This window comes from Rhamphochromis sp. 'chilingali', assembly GCF_963969265.1.
Source record: "Rhamphochromis sp. 'chilingali' genome assembly, chromosome: 8".
In the NCBI taxonomy this organism is placed as follows: Eukaryota; Metazoa; Chordata; class Actinopteri; order Cichliformes; family Cichlidae; genus Rhamphochromis; species Rhamphochromis sp. 'chilingali'.
The window spans coordinates 33,423,859-33,445,649 of record NC_137935.1 but is presented as its reverse complement, the minus strand read 5'-3'; the positions used below and the strand labels follow the sequence as shown (position 1 = coordinate 33,445,649).

Genomic DNA, 21,791 nt, shown 5'->3' with positions numbered 1-21,791 from the left:
TGAGGGACGGTGCGAGAGATTTTGTTTCTGCTGAACCGTCAAAGCAAAAGCAGCCTCTGAATAAGTTGTATTGTGTTCTTTCTTTTTTTTTTCCTGTCCCGCTGTAGGACCAGAATGAAAGAAGCTACCGCATCATAAAAACCTCATCAAGGAGCACCGACATCAAGGGCCTCACCCCCCTCACCTCCTATGTTTTCCATGTGCGGGCTCGCACAGCGGCCGGCTACGGAGAATTCAGCGGCCCGTTTGAGTTCATGACCAACTCGGGTGAGTTAAGTCACACTGCCTGTTCATCTTCGTCTTCTTCTCCCTGCAGAGCCAAGAGAGGCCTGATTCCAGCTCCGCCACGGCAGTGTCTGAAAAATTCCTACAATGATAGCATCTCTTACAAGTTTGTCTCTTTCATTGGAGAGTCATTAATCAAAATTGCTGTTGTCTATAAAAGATAAATGATATTGTCCTCCGGCACCTGACTGGCAACTTGAATATCTTCCATTATTCACGTCTGAGTATCAGCCTCAGTAGACGTGCCAGCTGATGTTTAAACTGTATGAAGCTTTGAAGAATGGCACCATTTGTGGCGTTTTCAGTCAGAAGCTGCTGCTAGATAATTCTCACTGCTCGCCAGAACTCTTTAATTGAATCAGTTTCAAGCCAAAATAAATGTATTCATTTCTCTACCAGAGTCTAAGGCACACAAACCCTGTGATAACCGGAGCAACAGCGCCTGTGTAGGTGGACTCTGATCACAATTTCAGATTAGCCTCTCAAACCTCACTAACCCACTAGTGGGTTACTTACTACAGTGATATAGAGTGCAGCCAAAACTTGTTCAGACCCTGAGAAGTTTATTTGAAATTCTAGTGGAGATCCCACAGTTTCCAAAGATTTCCATTTGATACTGAGTAGCAAAAAAATAAAAACTTGGGAAAATCTGTTACAAAATAAATCAAATGCTATAAGACAGAGTGGAATAACATGACCTTATAAAACTCCTTTGAGGGGAAATGAATGAGGAAAACTGTGCAAGATGTAAATGAAAGTCTGTTTTTTCAGGAAGAATTTTACTACTGACTAATGCCCGACTTGTGCTTCAACTTGAAATCTGCATAACCGGGAACCCCTCTTAACCCTGAGGCCACAACCTTCTACGTAACCTGACGTGCACCTCCAGAGAAATGTAACTACACGCAACCCGCCTGCAACGACTCTCATTGGCGTGGAAGGTTTTGGTGCAGGGTTAAGAGGGGTCTCTGATTAAAGTTACGACACAGATTTCTCTCTGAAGCAAAGATTTGGCATCAGACTGCATTTGTGGTGGTGAAAGGGGCACGAGTTGGGCACGTCTATAACAATACATATCGTACATACTTTGTGACGATAAATAACTGAGTAGTAATCTCTCCAGTCTGACAGCACGGTACATACACCAGCCGTCCACCTGCTAGAGCTTCTGTTTATGGTGGACTTGGCCTCTAAGATGATGGTCTGTGTGCCAACGGGTGACACACAAAACAGTTGTTATGCGCCCGAGTAGCTTGTAAGTAGTGGTAAACAGCACCATCACTCCAATAATAATATGTGGCCTATTAAATCTAATCTCAGCTTTCTGTGTTTTCTTAGCATTCAGCTTTTGGTCCAGTGAATATATTTCCACATAATGTTTCCCGTTACTGATGACACAGAGGGCTAGAGAGATCCACTAGAAGCCCAGGTGTCCCTTTTGTAATGCAGATAGAGACAGCAGCGCATGATAATGACACGGTCAAGCTCACATCCTAATGGGCTGTCATTGTCTCCCAATGAAGCATGCGAAACAGTGGACTTTATGATCAGAATAGTAAAATGGAGGGAGAGCGAGCAAACACTGCGTGGGGACAGGAGGAGGCGGAGGGATGAGGGGTATCGAGTTACTTTGCTCTTTTTTTGTTGTTTCTCGTCAACCTTTTTTCTCTCCTCTCTCTGATAGTCCCAGCTCCCATTATCGGCGACGGGGCCAACTCCACAGTGTTGCTGGTGTCAGTGGTGGGCAGCGTGGTTCTGCTCATCATCCTCATCAGTGCTTTCGTCATCAGCCGACGGTGAGCTTCGCTATCCACCCCCGCCCTTCCATCGAACTCTGTCCCTTCTGCTTTCTGTCTATCTCTCTTTCTCGGCACACAGATGAGGGATGTCTTACTTAGTGCCGTCAGGAAATGGAAGTCACTCAAAAGAGCACACACATACACACACTAACACTCCCAGACAGCTAGTGCAACTCGCTCACGTCGGATGAGTGATGACTCGCCACACCGGAGATGTGATTGACAGCTCCGACAGCTGAAGGGATGCAATCAGCGACCCTTCGCTCCCTGTCCTCTGCATCCAGCCCGCTCCCTTCGCATAGTCCCACCCGCCTCCACTCCACCCCGTCCCTCTCCCACTATCTCTCAGCTAGTGGCTGTAATCCTGCCGCTAGTTATTTTCTCCTGCTGCACCTTGCTGACCGCCGCGACGAGAATGAGAGAGCGACGGGAGGGTGGACAATGAGATAAGCGGGAAAAAGTAGGAGATAGAATAGAGCGAGGACGAGGCTGAGAGGCATCAGGTGGATTTGCAGTGACCCAATCTCAGGGTGTTAACCAGCGAGCAGGACAAAGCACCATCACACAGATGGGATTACATGCAGATGGGGCTGCCTCACCTCAGGGTGTAAAACCACACACACTCTCTGCATGTGTTTGTGTTTGTGTGCGCTTCCATATGTGTTAGGGGTGCGAGTGCGTACATCCTGTGGAAAAAAAATAAAGTTTTGTGTGCGTGTGGTGTGGCAGTGGGGGGAGGGGGGTGTCAATGGCTTGTGTGTTGATTCTTGAATTGACCAAATCACTGTTTGCATGTGTGTATTGGTGCCATGAATGATAGGGAGTGAAGGGGGCTGTTGATTGTGTGTGTGTGTGTGTGTGTGTGTGTGTGTGTGTGTGTGTGTGTGTGTGTGTGTGTGTGTGTGTGTGTGTGTGTGTGTGTGCTCTCTTTTCCATGTGATTGCCTCTCTCTGCAGCCAAGCAGGTGGTTGTCTCAGGCTTTTTTATATGCATGTGACGGCCACTGTCATTGTGCTGCCGCGTTCATCCTGTGATTGTGGGGAGGGACTGTAATCACGTAGCCGTTTACCATCATTACACAGCCGTAGAAGAGGACAATGTCTCGCACATCTGGTCATTTCCACCACTGACCTTAACACGTCAATAATAAGCACAGGTGTCAGGCAGCCTGAGGGATTCGCAGGGATTTAAGTGCATCTTCTCTAGAATTGATTTATAGCTTTTATATTCGTTCAGCTTCTCTGCTCCATGTTGTTGTTATACGCTCAGTGCCCTTCAGGAAGCTTCAATGTTGGAAGATTTCTCACTTGACTTTGATGCAAAAAATATATCGAAGTAAAACTGTTATCAACAAACATCTAAACTAAAGGCACTTATAGTATTTATTTGGATTATTACTATTATTGTTGCACTGATATGTATTTTATGAAGTAATCATTTAGTTTTTGCATAATACTAATAAGACTGTATTATTATTACACAGTCTTAAAGGGTATCGGTACATATTTGTGCTATATTTACGTCTACAATTGTGGATTATCATCTTTAAGCATGGTCAAAATCTCAGGTAACAGGGTCAGAAAATGGAAAAAGTAGTCCACGTGTGCAATATGAACATAAAGATTAGGGTTTGGTTTCCAGCATTGTTTTTGTCACCTCACGAGGATTTCTTTAGTAACTAGTCACCTGAAACCCTTCCTTTAATGGGGACACAGGTTCATGTTGGCCCCATAGATTTATTCTGAGAGCTATAGATGAATTTCCCTGAAATATGGAGGAAGAGCTAAGAAGTAACGTCTTTTGTTTGAGGAAGTCTGGTAGCCAATCAAAAACACACACATGCCCCTTTTTCCAGCCAACTGGGGGCAAAATATCAAATCAAATCAAATCAAATCACTTTTATTGTCACATCACATGTGCAGGCACACTGGCACAGCACATGCGAGTGAAATTCTTGTGTGCGAGCCCCACAAGCAACAGAGATGTGCAAACACAACAACACAAACGAGCAAAATACAAGAATGGCCAACCTGAAACTAATAAATATATGTACAATATATAATAGTGTATGCATTTCTGGATGTGTATACTAAATATTTTCCTACGTGTGTGTGTGTGTGTGTGTGTGTGTGTGTGTGTGTGTGTGTGTGTGTGTGTGTGTGTATACACATTTTTACAAATTAAATAGTAAAAAAAAAATAATAATAATAATAATAATAATAAAATATATAAAATATACAGAGTTGAATATGTGCAAAACAAGTGGCATTTATATACAGTATGGAGTGCATAATGTTGAAGTTCCAGTAGTGAAGCTGAGGTGTCTATGACGTGTTCAGCAGTCTGATGGCCTGATGGAAAAAGCTGTCTCTCAGTCTGCTGGTACGGGACCGGATGCTGCAGAACCTCCTTCCTGATGGAAGCAGTCTGAACAGTTTATGGCTGGGGTGACTGGAGTCCTTGATGATCCTCCCCGCTTTCCTCAGGCAGCGCTTCCTGTAGATGTCTTGGAGGGAGGGAAGCTCACCTCCAATTATCCGTTCAGAGCACCGCACTACTCGCTGGAGAGCTTTGCGGTTGTAAGCGGTGCTCTTGCCATACCAGGTGGTGATGCATCCAGTGAGGATGCTCTCAATGGCACAGTGATAGAAGGTCCTGAGGATGCGGGGGCTCATGCCGAATCTTTTCAGTCTCCTGAGAAAGAAGAGGCGCTGCTGCGCCTTCTTCACTGTTTTGTTTGTGTGTACTGACCACGTAAGATCCTCAGCCAGATGTACACCAAGGAACCGGAAGCTGCTCACTCTCTCCACAGCAGCGCCGTTGATGGTGATGGGGGTGTGTACTTCTCTGCACCTCCGGAAGTCCACTATCAACTCCTTTGTCTTTGCGACGTTGAGGGTGAGATGGTTGTCTTGACACCAGTGGGTCAGGGCGCTGACCTCCTCCCTGTAAGCTGTCTCATCACCGTTGGTGATAAGACCCACCACTGTAGTGTCGTCCGCAAACTTCACAATGATGTTGGAGTTGTTAGTGGCTGTGCAGTCGTAGGTGTAGAGTGAGTACAGGAGAGGGCTCAGTACACACCCCTGTGGAGCACCAGTGTTCAGTGTGATGGGGGATGAGGTGATGCTGCCCAGTCTGACCACCTGGCATCTGTCAGACAGGAAGCTAAGGATCCAGCTGCAGAGGGAGCTGCTCAGTCCTAGATCCTGCAGTTTCCTGTCCAGCTTCGAGGGAACGATGGTATTGAATGCTGAGCTGTAATCTACAAACAGCATTCTCACATACGTGTCTCTCTTCTCCAGGTGTGACAGGGCAGTGTGTAGTGTCAGGGCTATGGCATCATCAGTGGACCTGTTGTGGCGGTATGCAAACTGTAGAGGGTCCAGTGAGTCGGGTAGTGCAGAGCAGATGAAGTCCCTGACCAGCTTCTCGAAGCATTTGCTTACGATGGGGGTCAGGGCTACAGGTCGCCAGTCGTTCAATGAGGAGATGGTGGAGGATTTGGGTACAGGGATGACGGTGGCCATTTTGAAGCAGGCTGGGACTACAGACAGAGAGAGGGAAAGGTTGAAGATGTGTGTGAACACTCCAGCCAGCTGAGCCGCGCATGACTTGAGGACGCGGCCGGGAATCCCGTCTGGACCAGTAGCTTTGCGTGCGTTCACCTTCCTGAAGCACCTCCGCACATCCTCCTCAGACACAGTGTGCGCACTGACGTCATCCGCGGTGCGCACACTGTCCGGTCTCATGGTGTTCGCTGCGTCGAATCTAGCGTAGAATACGTTTAGATCCTCACACAGAGAGGCCGTGGTCTGCGGTGTGCTGGTTTTCCCTCTAAAGTCTGTGATCGTGTTTAGTCCCTGCCACATACTCCGAGGGTTGTCAAACTGTTGCTCCACCCTGTCCCTGTACTCACGTTTGGCTGCTTTGATCGTCTTCCGGAGTTGGTAATGTGCGTGTTTGTAGTCCGATGTGTTCGATGTATTTACTTTACAGACATAAATGTGCCACACATAAGCAAGAAAATGAGCTTGCAAAAGGTTTTAACTATTTTTAAAGGTTTTATCATAACATGATATTTTAAATCATCTTTCCTGAGAGCTTGAAAAAAGAAGGCAAGTGGACTTGGGGCAAAAGACACATGAACTGGATGATTGAGAACCCACAGACAATTAAAATCCTTGTGATGAGCATTGTTTAATTATATTAAAAAAGGAATATCCATATCTCATCTTATATGTATAAGATATAATTGTGTTCTAACTTCCTGAGATTTGAAGCTTGATTCCCTGCCATGAGTGATCATTCTGCTTTTCTTTGCCCCCTAGAAGGAGTAAATACAGCAAAGCCAAGCAGGACTCTGATGAAGAGAAGCACTTACATCAAGGTAACTCATAGTTAACACTCCGCCTACAGACCTTATAATTGTAAAACATTATTGCTGTCAGGTATGCTCGTGTGCACAAATGAAGCCCATAAAATGGGAGGAAAAACAAACTGTTTTGAAGTTAATGTACTTGCAACCCAACATGCTCCAAACACCTCATTATCAAGTCATCAGCATTGTTATTTGTGTGCCACAAAAATTTCAAGTTAATGAGCTCCATCTTCATCGGAGTCAGCCATAGTGACATGAAAAGCGCTGGAGTCAGTGTGTGAAGCGAGGTATGGAGAGAAGAAAGGAGGAGGAGGAGGAGGAGAGGATCCATAGAGGAAGGCAGCGTAGCCTGCAGCACGATGGAAATAAAGAACAGATGGAGAGTAGTAGTCGGAATAAATTAACCTTCACTTTTTTTTTAAACTTCCTTCTCTCTTTGCTTCCTTTTTTTTCAAACTTCGTTCCCCAGGAGTGAGAATATATGTTGACCCCTTTACCTATGAGGACCCCAACCAGGCCGTCCGTGAGTTTGCCAAAGAGATCGATGCCTCCTGTATCAAGATTGAGAAAGTGATTGGCATTGGTGAGGAGATTTTTTTTTCCTACATTACATGCATGAATACCTATTGGAAAAAGATCACATTTTGTATTTGTTTCATACAAACACACCTTTCTCTGTGATATGTGGACTTTTTGTGGCCTCTTTGAGATTAAAATCCATTGTTTTCCCAGACTTTAACATGTGGCTTCTGGCTCTAGAGAGGTCAACAAGTTAAAAAAAAAAAATCAACAGTGGCTAAATACGTTGTCCATGCTATTCCTTGGGCCAGAGAAAAGTCATCCAATGACAAAATAATAAAGAGAAAGAATCAATATCCATTTCCCCCTCTCTCTGCTCCAGTGGGTGGAGGGAGGAGGGGGAGTAAAGGATTAGAGACCCTGATCAATGTTTAAAGTGGAACCTTTCTAACCTACAGACACACACACACACAAACAGACGTGTAGGGGCACACTCTTTTTGATTTGATTTATAGTCTGTGGATCAGAGCGCTCGTGTATCAGCGCTTCACATTTTCATCTGTTTTTTTTTTTTTTGCTGTTCTTGCTGTTGATTCAGGGGAATTTGGAGAGGTCTGCAGTGGACGCCTGAAGATGCCCGGCAAGAGGGAGATCTGCGTGGCCATAAAGACTCTGAAGGCTGGCTATACAGACAAGCAGAGGAGGGACTTCCTGTCCGAGGCCAGCATCATGGGCCAGTTCGACCACCCCAACATCATTCACCTGGAGGGCGTGGTCACCAAATGTATGTCAAGGATTCATTTTTACAGAATGTGTTTCAAATGAGGGGAGGAAAGTGTTTTGCGCAGGTGAAATTGCTTCTGGAAATTGCAATAATGCTTAGCTCACACACATACAATTACTATTATATTCTAAAAGGGCAGTCATTTCTGCTGTCTCCCTCGAAAAATGTAGCAATAAATCATCACAAAGTGCAGTTCTGGGTGACTTTGGAGAAAGGTGAGCGTAGGGACAAGCCTGTTTTTACTCACACGCCTGCGCACTAGTGTATATCTTAATGCTTCTGTGCGGACATTTTACAAAGATTTCACAATATTCTCAGATAAATGCGTATTTTTGAGCATCGTCCGCACGTCCCATCCTGGCTTATCCCCAGGTGGGTTTCTGTCCAGATGGAAGGGGTCCAGCATTGCCGTGGAGGGGGAGGTGGTTGTAGAGGTAGCTGGGCAGTTGGGAGAGGGGTGGGTGTGGGAGTCTAATGGGCCCAGGAACAGGCCCTGTAGCACGGCACCAGACTCATTAATCATGGTGTCAGCTGTAAATGTGTTTGGGGTTAGGGAGTGATACCCTATCCCTTCTCTATCTGCTGCTGCATGGCCACAAAACACTGGCCAAATCTCCCTCCTCCTGCCCTCAGTGCTCTCTCCGTTTCTCCCCCTCTTTTACACCTTCCCCTGATGTTATTTGTTCGGCTATAGGTATGTGTGTGTGGGTGTGTGCTGTGTGTGTGGGTGTCTTGTCAGCACATGCCAACATCCGGTACCTTTCGATTGCATGGCTGTGCGCCTGAGTGTTACCATGTAGCCTCGGCTACATGTGCCTTAATGTGTCGTGATACTGCTCATCTCTATCTGTGCTAGATAAAACTGCCATTCTCACTGTAGAACACACACACACACACACACACACACACACACACACACACACACACACACACACACACACACATATATATGTATAGATATACCCACACACAAACATGCAGCCCAGCCGGAGCTGAAAGTGAACAGCAGCACAGGCAGAATTGCTTATCACCTATCACACCTCACATGGCGGGGAATGACCTCTCAGACCTCGCAGCGGCGGCGTGAGAACGACAGAGAAAAAAGGCGGACAGATGGAGAAAGGAAGAGAAACCAGAGATGAGCTGCTGCCAGGGAAGGTGCAAATAGAGATGCCGGACAGTTAGGAGCTGATGGATGAGAGGAAAGACAGGGCGACGCAGAGAGAGGGAAAGCAGAGGGTGCTCGAGCTACTCAACCGGAGGCTGAAAACAAAAAGATGGGGGGGAGGAAGGAGCGACGCAGCGGTGACAAGAGAGCTGGAGTGAAAGGACGGCGAACCAAACGCAAGAAGGGCGTCCGAAAACTCCCACTCCACCTCCTTCCACTCTTACTTTTGAGAGCTTGACACGAGGTTTGGGCAAATTAGTCCTTCACACTTGAGTGTGTCAGTGGAATCTATTAAAAATCCATTATTTGAATTGCGCCCCACTCTCCATTACAATCAAGTTAAAAGGAATTCTCAATCTGGCCTCAGTTTGCTGGCATGTCCAACAGAGCCAATTAAGGCTTATTAATTATGGAGGAACTCCAAATAGGGACTAAAATACATAAATGTGCAAAAATCTCTCGCTGAAGACTTGCTGGCTGTGGTCCACCATCTTGAAGGCTATATTTAATGTTTCTATCACGTTGGTGTGTAATTAAAAATCGAGCATCCATTAAAGCTTGAAATCAGACGTGATGTTCTTAATGGGTGATTTAAATGAAGTAAGAGCGTGCTGGTTTTTTTTTTTAAAAAGGTCCGCTTTTAAAACCCAGATCTTTGTTTGCTGCTAACGCCAGGGCCTCCGGAGGACATTTGCCCAACGTTCCCCCAATATTGTCCCCCTGACGCGTTTTTTTTCCCCCTCTGCCATCTCCCTGTTTTGTTGGCAGGTGATAATCGGCCCACTGGTGGGTTCCTCGCCCAGAGTTCATTGCCAAAGGCGGCAGGGCGTATTCAGTAAACAAGTAATTAGCATGCAAATGGACTGGAAGGAAGAGGGCGGGGCTGGGAAGGCGAGAGTTTAAGGTCGCAGGTCAGACTCTCCTCAGACTTGATTGCGGAGCTGTCAATCACCGGCGGCCCTGAGGCAGAGGCACGCAACAAAGGGAACAAAGATGGCTGACAAAGACGGCCCCCTCTGCTCTCATACAACTTTCGCCGAACTTCCTCTTTTTAGGGCATCGCCGGAGTGCCCCGTAATTAATGGAGTGCCAATCACGCAGCGGGTAAGGCAGTGACTGACGGCCTCTTGGCACGGCCAGAGACCCGCAGCAGAGCAGAGGAACTTCACCTTCTCAGCGGGCTTCTGCAGCTCTCGACATTCTGCTGGAGCACTCGAGAGGCTTCATACAAGCTCCCCTTAAGGCGGAGGCTTTAAGTCAGCAGTTTTCTATAAGGCTGTAAGCTTTTAAGTCCACCTTAACTGTGCCACTCGAAATGGAGCACAAAGAGCGACGCTGTTCTAGGAGGCGAATGTGTGGCAGCACTTTTCAGCATGTGTTGTTGCCGTGGCTGGTTAGGCACCAGCTTGCTGCAGTTTTGGGACAAAAACAAGCGGGTCGCCCTTCCTTTCCCTTTTTTATCTCTCTTCTCCTCTTATATGCCCCTCCCTCCCTCCGTCCTAAGAGACAAAGACAGACAGACAGAGACCCACCAGGGAATGTCCACCCTCCCCGCCGCCTGCCCCGGCTCAGATAAAGACGCAGACGCTCCCCCAAGAGAGACAGAGAGGGATGGGGTGAAAAAAGGCCAGAGAGGATTGGCAGGGTTCACGGAGGATAAAAACGAGGAGAGGGAATGAGCGAGGGAGGAGTGGGGGGAAAAAGAGAGCAACAGAGATGAGCTAGCAGGAGAGTGACAGATGCGTCGAAAGTTGGCAGAGGAGAAAGAGGGCAAAGGGACAGTGAGTGACAGAAATAGCGAGTTAGGGGGATTCTGGGTGGGTGACTGTGATGAGACTTTGGATAATACGCCCAGAGTCAGATCATATTTGCATAAACACAAGATGGTGTGTGTGTGTGTGTGTGTGTGTGTGTGTGTGTGTGTGTGTGTGTGTGTGTGTGTGTGTGTGTGTGTGTGTGTGGTGTTTTGTTTCAGTGGAGATGCCTTTGCATGTTAAGGGAAAAACGGGGGACGTCAGGGCAACGGTAACACACAGCTAATTAAATCACTATGGGACAGAGATGGATGGCCTCACACACACAGACACACATGCATTTTCCCTGGAGAGCCCCCTCCTGCTGCGTTGAGCTGTGATGTGCGTCGTTTACCTCTATAATCATCTGCCTTTCCTTCTCTCACTCTTATTCCCACTCTCTCTCTCTCTTTCTAGGTAAACCGGTGATGATTATCACAGAGTACATGGAAAATGGATCCCTGGATGCATTCCTGAGGGTAAGTCATGCGTTTCTGTCTCCACACACACGTGTTCATGCGTGTTTGTGCATCAACGCTGATCCCATGTTATCCACCAAATTTACAAGTGTCGGTTCACAAACATTCGCACTTTGTCCTTCCCATTTATCGTCTCGCTTTTCTCCTGACAATGAGGTTGAAACAGGTGAAACTTTGTGTTTCTCAGGTTCACAGCACTACAGGTCCACTATACATCTTAACCAGTTGCACAGTGCTAGTTAAAGGGAGATGTGGAATGGAGTGGACTTTTTATAGGTCTTTTCTAATCTTACGGATCTTTACGCTATAAAGTTAAACCTTAAGACTATTACTTATTACTATACCCAATGAGCTATTAGGAGTGACCCTTCACAAGTGTCCCTGTATTTACTTAGCAGACATTTTTGTCACAGTGTGGACATTTAACAGTAATAAGGATGAGCGTTTCTCTTTTTTCCCCCGCAGAAGAACGACGGTCGGTTCACTGTCATCCAGCTGGTCGGCATTCTGCGTGGCATCGCTTCCGGCATGAAGTACCTGTCAGACATGAGCTACGTCCACCGTGACCTGGCCGCTCGCAACATCCTGGTTAACAGCAACCTGGTGTGCAAGGTGTCCGACTTCGGCATGTCCCGAGTCCTGGAGGACGACCCCGAGGCCGCATACACTACCAGGGTGAGTGCAAGCATGTTTGTGTGTTGGCGAGCATCTGTCTGACTGAGTCAGCGGGCTGTCTGTACCCTCACTTGTCGGCTTTCATTAATCAGCCCAGCTTTCAATTACAGGGAGGAAAGATCCCCATCCGCTGGACGGCCCCGGAGGCCATCGCTTATAGGAAGTTCACCTCGGCCAGTGACGTGTGGAGCTACGGCATCGTCATGTGGGAGGTGATGTCATACGGCGAGCGGCCATACTGGGACATGAGCAACCAAGATGTAAGTCAGAAGCAACGTAATCATATGCAGATAGTCATGAATAATGCACAGGGTGAATTACTGTGAGATATTAAGGCTGGGTAATGTCAAACAACTTTATAAGAATGCTTCATCATTTTAACGTAGTTATACAATTACCTGCAGCTGTGATGAAACACCAGCAGAGCGTTCCTCTTCCTTATTGCAGTGAGCTCACATGTGTGGTTCCACTAATTATGAAAAAGGGAAAAAAAAAGATAATGTATTGTGTAGGTGTGTAAAGTACAGTAATTAAGAAAAAAGTTATAAAAATGACAAAGTAATCAAACTGCCTGAAGTTTTTATAACACTTCTGCTCAGTCATAAAGTCTTACAGCCACATTTATCTGCTATCCAGGTGATCAAGGCCATTGATGAGGGCTATCGACTGCCCCCGCCCATGGACTGCCCCGTGGCACTCCACCAACTCATGCTAGACTGCTGGCAGAGAGAGAGGGCCGACCGGCCAAAGTTTGGGCAAATAGTCAACATGTTGGACAAACTGATCCGCAACCCCAACACCCTGAAGAGGACCGGGGGAGAGACCACCGTCAGGTGAGAGGAAGGAGAATGACGCAAGGGGCTGAAAAGAGGAAGAGTTTTCAGTTCCGTTTGTGCTTTGGAAAATGAACGATGACAGGAAATATCATAAGGTGATGGTTGAGTTAGTGTTGAGTGTGTTTTCAGAGGATATTTTAATCTTAGCAATGAGCAGTCCCAATATTGGTCACACAGTCTCGGGCTTAAACAGTATCAGTCCATATGCATAAAAGCAGGAGAGTGAAAATAAAATAAAAAGCAACATCTTAAAACAGTTTTCTCTGTCAGACTTCTAAGATTGCTCTGATTGCGTAATAGGAATTAATTATTAATAATCAGCTTGCTGCCTTGTGGCTGTTAAGGGAAGATCGCTCTGGAATCCACTGAATGAGCTAATTAACATTATCAGGAAATTTGACAATTATATAGGTTTATTACACTTAATTTAAAATAAATTGGCAATTGTGTTACAGGAATTTCCCATTTAGTTTAATTAAACAGCCTGGAAATGTGCTAGTCACACATTCACTGCCACATTTGCAAAGTACAGCAAATTGTATAAAAGTAATACAAATACTGTTTGGATACTTCAATGGGTTATTTTCTGTTTGGGCTCTATGATGGTTCTCGAGGACCGGCCAGCTGCAGGAAAATGAGAGCCGTATGTTGAGAGTGGGCCTGAGACAAGTTAAGATGCTCTGTGTGAGAGCAGAGTCTGAGAGTGAGGTGACTGCCTGCTGTAACACGTGCGTTCACCTGTCAACCTCGATATCACGTTGACATTCATAATTAATGCATCTGTATTTTATACTCTTCATCATCTGCTTCTCGTCTACATACAGTTCTGTATGAGAGCATCAAAATTTCCATAACACATAATATTTGAGAAGCCACACCAACGTACTGACACGCGCACACACACAGCGTCCCACTCTGTCACCGCTATTTACATTCACCATTAAACATTATCTGCCAGCACCGTGTGGCTCGTTACAACGCAAACAACCTCCATAATGGCTTTCTCTGCAAACTAGCTTTAATGGTGCTTTACACACAGGAATCTAGGCGCTCTAACAGGGATAGGAATTACAACGTTACACCGAGTTAAAAACAAACACGACCCTACGTCTCCAACACCATTACTCTTGAGCAGCCAAACGTGTTAAGGATGACCTTTGTGTGTTTACAGACTCGACGCAGGCCGACGGGAGTCTGTTTGAGTTTAACGAGTGTGCGAGCGCACACGAGCGGGTTGCGCGATCGCACACAGATGCGCACTCCTAATAGGATACAGCGAGAGCAAGCGTGGAGTCTGTGTAGAGTAATTAGCAGAGCTGAATCCTATAACTGCAGCTCTACGGTTACAAAAAGGAAAGAAGAGTATGTGTGTGTGTGGGAAGGTATCCCTGCGCATAATCTTTTCCACCTACTTAGAAGTGACGACTTAATAAAGAGCCTGACATCCAGTTCTCACAGCTCTACTCGACATCCTTTTTAAAAAGGAGAGAACGATAAAGAGGCCGAGAGCGCAAGACTTACCCAAGCGGGACAAGTGTGACTCAGACTCACCGGCCTCGTGTAAATGTTTCACAGCTGCTGCCACAGAAAGGGAGAAAGGCAGGGAAAAAAGAGGGAGGACAAATATGCTGATGAATATCTGAATGTGAAGAGGGACTCCAAGCACACTGTAAAATTCACCGAAGTGTGCCCAGGTTGTGTGTTTTCCGTGAAATAAGGATTAACTAACTGTATCGGTGACACCAGAGGAGGAGCTGTGTTTGACTTGGCTCAGTTTTTGGGTGCAGCCTGCAAAATACAGACACAAAAAAAATACAAAATTGCTAAGCTGACACATTTGGTGTTTCAATCAGGGAGGACAAGCTAGGGAGAAGTGTAGCTCGGTGCTTTTTACAGCTTGTAATTGTCACACATTTTTGACACTACAGCACAGAAGCATAGTTAAGAATTATGGAATAATTCCCGCAATGTGGCCATTGCTGCAGTTGAGGTGAATCGGAGGTAATCAAAGATGGAGATGATTATGCTTCAAGTAAAAAGCAACAACAACTGGCTTTCATCATCTACATGCAAACAGCTGCATACAGTGCAGTAGCTTTAAACACAACGAGGAGTTTGATTTCGTGAAATAACCTCGTCACTTTTCTCCACCTATTACAGGCCCACTACCACCCTGCTTGAGCCAGGGAGTCCCGAGGTGTCCGCGGCTGTGGGCACAGTGGAGGACTGGCTGCAGGCCATCGGCATGGAGAGATACTGCGATAACTTCACGGCCGCCGGCTACACAACTCCAGAGGCCGTGGTCCACATGACGCAAGAGTAAGCACTTTGCCCACAATCATACTTTTACCATGCTGCAAGTGATTTTGAAGGATGAGGAGAATGAAACAGAAAACTAAAGGAAATGCCAAGCATCACAGTGAAATAGGAAGGTTTTTGTAAAAGTAGGCAATTTTATGATTTTTCTTTAACTTGTTACGCTATTATTGAGTTTGTAATAGCTCACACAAACCATTACAAACAGTTTACAAAGAGGGTGCTGCACCACCTCCTTGTGATTGTTTTGGTTACTAGTGGGTCGACAGGTCGCTCTTAGTTTCCATGGCAGACGGTGACTTGTTTGCAAACACCCACTTATCTACCACAGAGCAGAAGAAAAACCTGCAAAAGTGTGGCACAAACCGGAAACAGAGTAAGTGAAAGTTGTTTCAAAAGATGAAACATCTACTTTTAAGATGAATGGTCTCCCCTTTCAGTTTGCCATCCAGTTTGCAAGTAGTTGGTGAGAGTTTGCAGGCAAGTCAGTGATTTCCACGCAAACTACCCGTGCCTGCAGGAATATCCTCACAACCAAAACAACTGTGAAGAGGTTTTAGGGCAGCATTACAAAGCTGTTTGGGAACACAGTTGCCAACTGGCTGGGGCAAGTGGTGTCACTGGGATCCTATTTAGACATTACTAGAGATCTTAGGAGACATGATTAGCAACAACTGTGTTTATCTATTATTTTATGACAAAACGGTGAAATCACATTTTCTCATTAAACCTTTTCAAAGAGAGACAGATTAAAACACCTTCATAAATATAAAGCTAAGCTGAGCATAAGACATGAAAACAGCCAACCTGCTGTTTCCAAATGTAACAGCTTAGAAACATGTTGTGTTCATACGCAAACACTCGGTTTTACGTCAGGCAAAAATAAGCTAATTTCCTGAAATAATCCTGGCAAACTGTGCTTTTAGAATTTACACTAAAATAAGCTAAGCTAGTTTTCAAAAATAATTCAAGGAATTAAGCTACTATGTTACCTCTGCTTCAGTTATATATGAACTAAAATAAACTAAATGAATCTAATCCAGTCACCTCAAATAATTTGAGCACACTGCTAGCGACTTAACTTTGCTTCAGATGTTAAGGATAAGCTAAGCTATGCTAGTTAGCGCAAGTAATTGGAGCATGTTTTTGGCTGTTTCCCTCTGCTTAAGTTTTTAGTCAAGTTAAGCGGTTCCCCCGGTGTCTCTGCTTCATTTTTAGCACACAGTTTCTGTTATCCCCTTATTAAGGTATTCTGTGACACATTTAGAAAGGAAAACATGAGTTAAATTTGTCACTTCTTTATTATATCCACATTTTTCTTCTGCTAAGATTACACGATTAGAGTTGCCGTGTTGGCAAGTGAAATTCCTTATACAGCAGTTAAACTGTCAGACCAGTTTCCACTGGTAGGCTGTAAAATTCATCATGTGGATCAGACCTCCGTGTGCATGTTATTGTTGTCCTCGGTCCTAAAAGGCCTCTTCTCCCAATCCTTTTCAGGGACATGGCACGCATAGGCATCTCCTCCGCAGCGCACCAGAACAAGATCCTGACCAGTGTCCAGGGAATGCTATCCCAAATGAAACAGATGCAAGGCAGAATGGTTCCCGTCTGAGAAGATTAAAACAAAGAAAAAAGGAAGCAAAACGACTTTGTTTCTTATGAAAAAAAAACAAATAACAAAAAAAGATTAAATGTTAAAAAAAGAGACAAATCAACTATGAAGAAATAGTTTACCTCATCCATGCACTTTAAATTGGATCTAAAAGAAAAGAAGACATTGATGAAGAAGGGAAAAAGTGTTGCAAATGGCACCTTTTTTTCAAAAATCATACCTTTACCTTGCCCTTTTAGTTGTTTTTGGAGAATGGGACACTTCTATCTGCAGCATTTATGGATAGATGGAGGGGACGGCTGGAAAAGTGCTTCCGAGAGGCCAATCTGGAGTGCCTTTAATGGTCTGGAATGAAAAGCGGGGGAGGGGGATCGTACCTTTTCTTCCTCCTTTTGCAGAGAGTGTTATTTCTGGAACTTTCTCTCTGGAATAATCCACAGAGCATTTTTTTTTTTTTTTGATTTTCTGTGTTTATTGTACATGAATTGTTTCTGTGGGACTCAGAGGCTGCCCCGGCCACCATTGTTCTCTCTCTCAGCTGGAACTGTTTGATATCTTCCAGAAAAAATGGACAATCCTAGCCGTCAGATATAAACAGTGAATCTCTGACAGGCTGGGGGTTGGATTCTTCGGGGGGGAGGGGGGGGGGGGGGGGTCAAGATGGCTGTGCAGGGAGGGCTTATTTTAAGGAGCTATTTGTGTTGCGTTTTTTTGTTTTTTGCTCTGTTCTGGCCTGTTTTTTTTTCTCCCAGATCGCTGTATTATGTTGCCCTCAGGACATTTCTGAGAATGTCTTTGATCTTCCAGAGGAGCCTTTCCACTCCCCTGTCTTCCCAAAAAAACAAAAACAAAAACAAAAAAAACACAGTCAAAAAAAATAAATAAAATCCCACCCTGCTACACCTTCGATAAACACGCAGTTCGGATTCTCCCATCCATCTCCCCACGTGGATCGAAGTCCCATCCCCATCACTACTGCAGGACCAACCAACTCTTCCACACCACTTTTGACGGACGCCCGTTTGGACCACATGAGTTGGTTTTATAAGCGGAATGTGAGATGAAGAAATTTGCCAAGACGTTATCGGACACGGGGGGCAACAGGGATGCAGAAAGAGTCATCAGCGTCAGGAAATATTCAAAGAAAGAAAAAGAAAACGATGGAGGATCAAGGTGAGAGTTGACAGTCTTTTGTTTTCATTTTGTTACCAAAACTTAGCAAAGAAACAACTCTATTAAAGAAAAGAAAATACAGACATTGGATTAAAGCTCCCTTTATTATCGAAGTGTGCTTCTAATATAACCACAGAGTGTCATTAGATCCCCCTATCACTGGCCCCTCAGCTCTAGAAGCCGTGTTAATTAACAAGCAGGTTGCTCCACCTCAGGCAGCAAGAGCGGATCAATAGCCACTGGTCTGTGATCAGTCTGCGGGCCTGATGCCTCTGGCATATTAATGAGAAAAATTTATCAGCGGCTGACTCCCATTGAGCCTGACAGAGCCCAGCAGAGCTCCAAGGCACTTTCCAAGAACGAAGAGAGGCGCTCTGGGGTGTTAACTTTCTTCTGAGCCAACACACCAGCACGTTGTCACGGTACCAGAGGGTCCTAACGCAGGGTCTTAATTAATTTTGGCATATCAGATGCTACGTACTGCTCTCTTGTTGGTTAACCCGTGGCCAGATTTATTTGACTTTTTTTTTTTTTAAATAATTTGAGCATCATAATTTATGTGCATAAATTAGCACTTGCCCACAAGGTAATAAAGTGAAGGTTAAGCTTACACAGTTCAAGGCTTAGTTTCATTTATTCAACACTGATTTATTGGACACAGCTACCACTTTGATACTGGTAAAGCAGTATGGATGTGAAACAGCTGACTGTCCTCATTGACAAGAGAGAAACTAGATACCAAAAGTAATTGTTCATATTTTACGTGAGTACAGTGCCAGTTAAACCCCCAGATGCAAACCCCCGTCTGGTTCTGTGATGGAAGGTTGTTAACACAGTGGAAAGTAAGATGAACCAGATCTAGAAAATGAATGTTTACATGTAGGCGAGTGGAGTAAAAAGTCCCTACTTTCTGAAAAAAGCCAAACTATCTAACACTGTGTGCAGTATTATGGAAATCCTAAACTTCTCAGTGGCTTTTAAGTATACATTCAACTCAATTCAGTTCTATTTATGTATCACCTCAAGACACTTTCTATTGAGGCAAAGACCCTACAATAATTCCAATAAAGAGACATGTAATAAATATCTTTAAAGAGAATGTTTCAGTTGTCAGATTGGCTCAATTAGGAGTGTTTTCATACTTGAGGCAAATCGATCAGTTGTAACATGCAAAAGATCCTCGGTTTGAGATTGTGAGGAGACACGGATCCCTGGGAGGGTTGAGTCAGGAAGGGAATCTGGTGTAAACATTTGATTTATCTGCTGTGGTGACTCCTTGCAAACAAGTGAGCAGCAGAACCCTCACCAGCATTCTCTCAAAAACTCTGTTATTAAAAGTCGAGTGTTGGAACGTTTGGTTACTTCTCGCTGCGTTTTAATTAATTAATTTTTGTCTATGCAGGATTAGCCAAAGCTCAAGCCGGTGTAGTCGCATTGCTTGTTTTGTCTTAGCAACACACCAGAAGAGTGTTTCTGGTTTTGTTACTGTATATGTGTGACTATATACATGTTTTGTTACACAGGCAGTTGTTTCTAATTATTAGTGTTTCTTATTATATCAGTGTCTATCATTTATTAAAGATCTTCTTGAACGTGTGGTCAATCACTTCTTGCCTGTGAAATGTTGACAACTTTACAAAGGAATTAAATCGTTGTGTTTTTGACGTGCGCCAATAAGTCGAGGGCATGTTTCATATATTGTGCGCACAGAGCAACATGTGGCACGCAGAAGTTAGTACACTTCTTGCCTGGAAATCCATATTTCGCCCCCTCAGGCCGGCAGTTCGCAGACTCTGGACGCTCTGGCTTTGGCGCTCGGTTTTTGTTTAGCAGATGAGTCGAATGTTCCATGGAGCTGGAGCCGGAGAGCAGGGTTGTTGGTCAGAACTGGATGCCAAGCAGAAATTGTTTATGTTCTAAACCACCGTGACTGATGCAGCCTCTCATTCCTCCTCCTCTTTTTTTTTTCCTCTTTTCTTCCCAGCTGCTGCCGTCCATCACAAACAGGATCCCATCCTCGCTCGCTCCCTCACCACAACTGGATTTCTTCCCCGCTATTCCTTCTTTGTCTTCCTCCTCCTGGCTACCCTTCCACTCCTCACCGACACAGAGATGACAAATGTATACCCCCTCGAGCGTCTGAGACGTCCGCTGTCCCTCAAAACACGTCAACTTGACAAACTCGTCGCCGTCCATCAATCCGGCCCCGCGCTGGAATTACTCTGAATGAATTTAACAGCATCAAAAAGAGAACAAAGGAAGAATGTAAAATAACGGAGGAGCCCCTCTCCAGCTGATGACGATGATGATGATTATTTTTTTCCTGAAAGTTTGGTTTTATTTTGTGTGTTGTTTTTTGCTTTTTTTAATTATTGTTTCATTCTGTTTGCATGTAAAGTAACAAGAGTTTTATTTGAGCGAATGCGATGACGAGTGTGCACGTGGGTGTGTGCGTCTCTGTGAGTGGCAACGTCTTTGAAGTACTATCAGTAAATGTGTCTGTTTTCATGCCACTGTGCAGGAGGAGGAGATAACAGAGTTGTATAGTTTTTGATATTAAAAAAAAACACAAAAAAGACTTTTTTCTTTCTTTTCTTTTTTTTTTTTGCTTTTTTGTGTCGTCTAAAAAGAAAAAAAAAGGAAAAACATTGTAAGGTGTGTCGGTCATGTTGTGCAAACTTTACTCAGCAACAGCATTTGTTAAAACAACTTTCATGGAATCCGACCCATTCCTGCTCCGGCAGCGACGACGGCTTGTGAATGGACACATGGAGACTACAGAGCTGCACGTGACTAACGGTCTCCCCGTGCGTACAATCGCATCAATCTGGACCTCAGACTACTGCGAGCCCGTGACAAGTCGAGGAGGAAACGTTGGCGCCGTCTTCTCCACGTGGATGTGGGGTGGGAGGGGAGAACAGATTCTAAATGACACACCTTTAAAGAAGCAAGTGGCGTGAGGAATATGGTGTCTAAGGAGGGAGAACTGTTTATGCTTTTTTTTGTTTTTTAATTTTGTTGTTGCTTTTTTTTTTTTTTTTTAATATTCAGACCACAACATACAGTTACAGGTTTAACGATGGATATTTTGCTCATTTATCTCTTTAAACTATACTTATGTGAATGTTTTGAACTCGTAAGTGATGCTTCATGTAATATGAAAGAAACACCTCCATCCTTAATACAGCTCTACTGTTTCCTTTTTTTTTCTTTTTTTTTTTTTAGCAGTGTGTTTTCGGATGTTGGGGGGTTATCTGTGGACAAAAGGACCTGTTTGGAAATATGCAAGACATGCTGGGAAAGAGAATGAAACTAGAATGTACTGTAAAATACTTTTTTCCTTTACTTAAATGTCAGATGATTTAAAAAGAAAAAAACCAACAAAAAAAATCAACAACAAAAAGCAAGAGTTAATGTTTGTCATTGTATGCCTTCCGATGCCATATGATCTAGCCATGTAGATCTAACATTCTCTCAATCTTTTTTTGTACTTGTTTTTTTTGGGCCGGGGGGGGCATGGTCATGATTTTTTCAGTTTTTTTTCTTTTGCTTTGTTTTTGTTTTGGTCAATGAACTCTAGGTACATGTAACTTATGTCATTTATTTATGTCCTTTTATATCTAGTTTGTAAAATAATAGCCTAAAGTGAAGAAAAATAATGGGGTGCCAAAGTGCATTCTTATTAAAGTAGAAAGTACATGATGATCGTTGTGCCTCTCATTTATGCGTGCACGTACGTGGCGTTCCCTTCATCTGTTGTTGGAGCTATTATGCCCGTAAAGGAGAGCTGATAACCTAGCTATCACACATGGAGCACCGTGTTACATGATTGGGTGTAATTGATGGCTTATGTAACTAAAGGAACGGGCCAAGGTAGCACATCAGGCAGATTCGTAGCTGTGGCCCGTCTGTTGGCAGTTTGTTCGCTCTTCAGCACACGCTCAGCAGATATCATGACTCTGGACAAC

The 21,791-nt window shown here is 44.5% G+C and overlaps 1 protein-coding gene across 2 annotated transcripts in view; it reads left to right on the top strand.

Annotated features, from left to right (window-relative positions):
* Positions 1–20,871, top strand: part of epha4l (eph receptor A4, like) — a 62,448-nt gene extending 41,577 nt beyond the window's left edge. The window contains exons 7-18 of one of the 2 annotated variants that reach the window (XM_080888928.1): positions 108–267; positions 1,970–2,081; positions 6,419–6,474; positions 6,935–7,048; positions 7,583–7,768; positions 11,147–11,208; positions 11,674–11,883; positions 11,994–12,143; positions 12,520–12,716; positions 14,880–15,038; positions 16,536–17,823; positions 19,808–20,871. In XM_080888928.1, coding sequence (XP_080745054.1) covers positions 108–267; positions 1,970–2,081; positions 6,419–6,474; positions 6,935–7,048; positions 7,583–7,768; positions 11,147–11,208; positions 11,674–11,883; positions 11,994–12,143; positions 12,520–12,716; positions 14,880–15,038; positions 16,536–16,650 — 1,521 coding nt within the window. In that variant the 3' untranslated portion in view covers positions 16,651–17,823; positions 19,808–20,871. Of the gene's footprint in view, positions 1–107; positions 268–1,969; positions 2,082–6,415; positions 6,475–6,934; positions 7,049–7,582; positions 7,769–11,146; positions 11,209–11,673; positions 11,884–11,993; positions 12,144–12,519; positions 12,717–14,879; positions 15,039–16,535; positions 17,824–19,807 lie in introns of both variants that reach the window. The other variant, XM_080888927.1, reaches the window with a different exon arrangement.
* Positions 20,872–21,791: the final 920 nt, after the last annotated feature.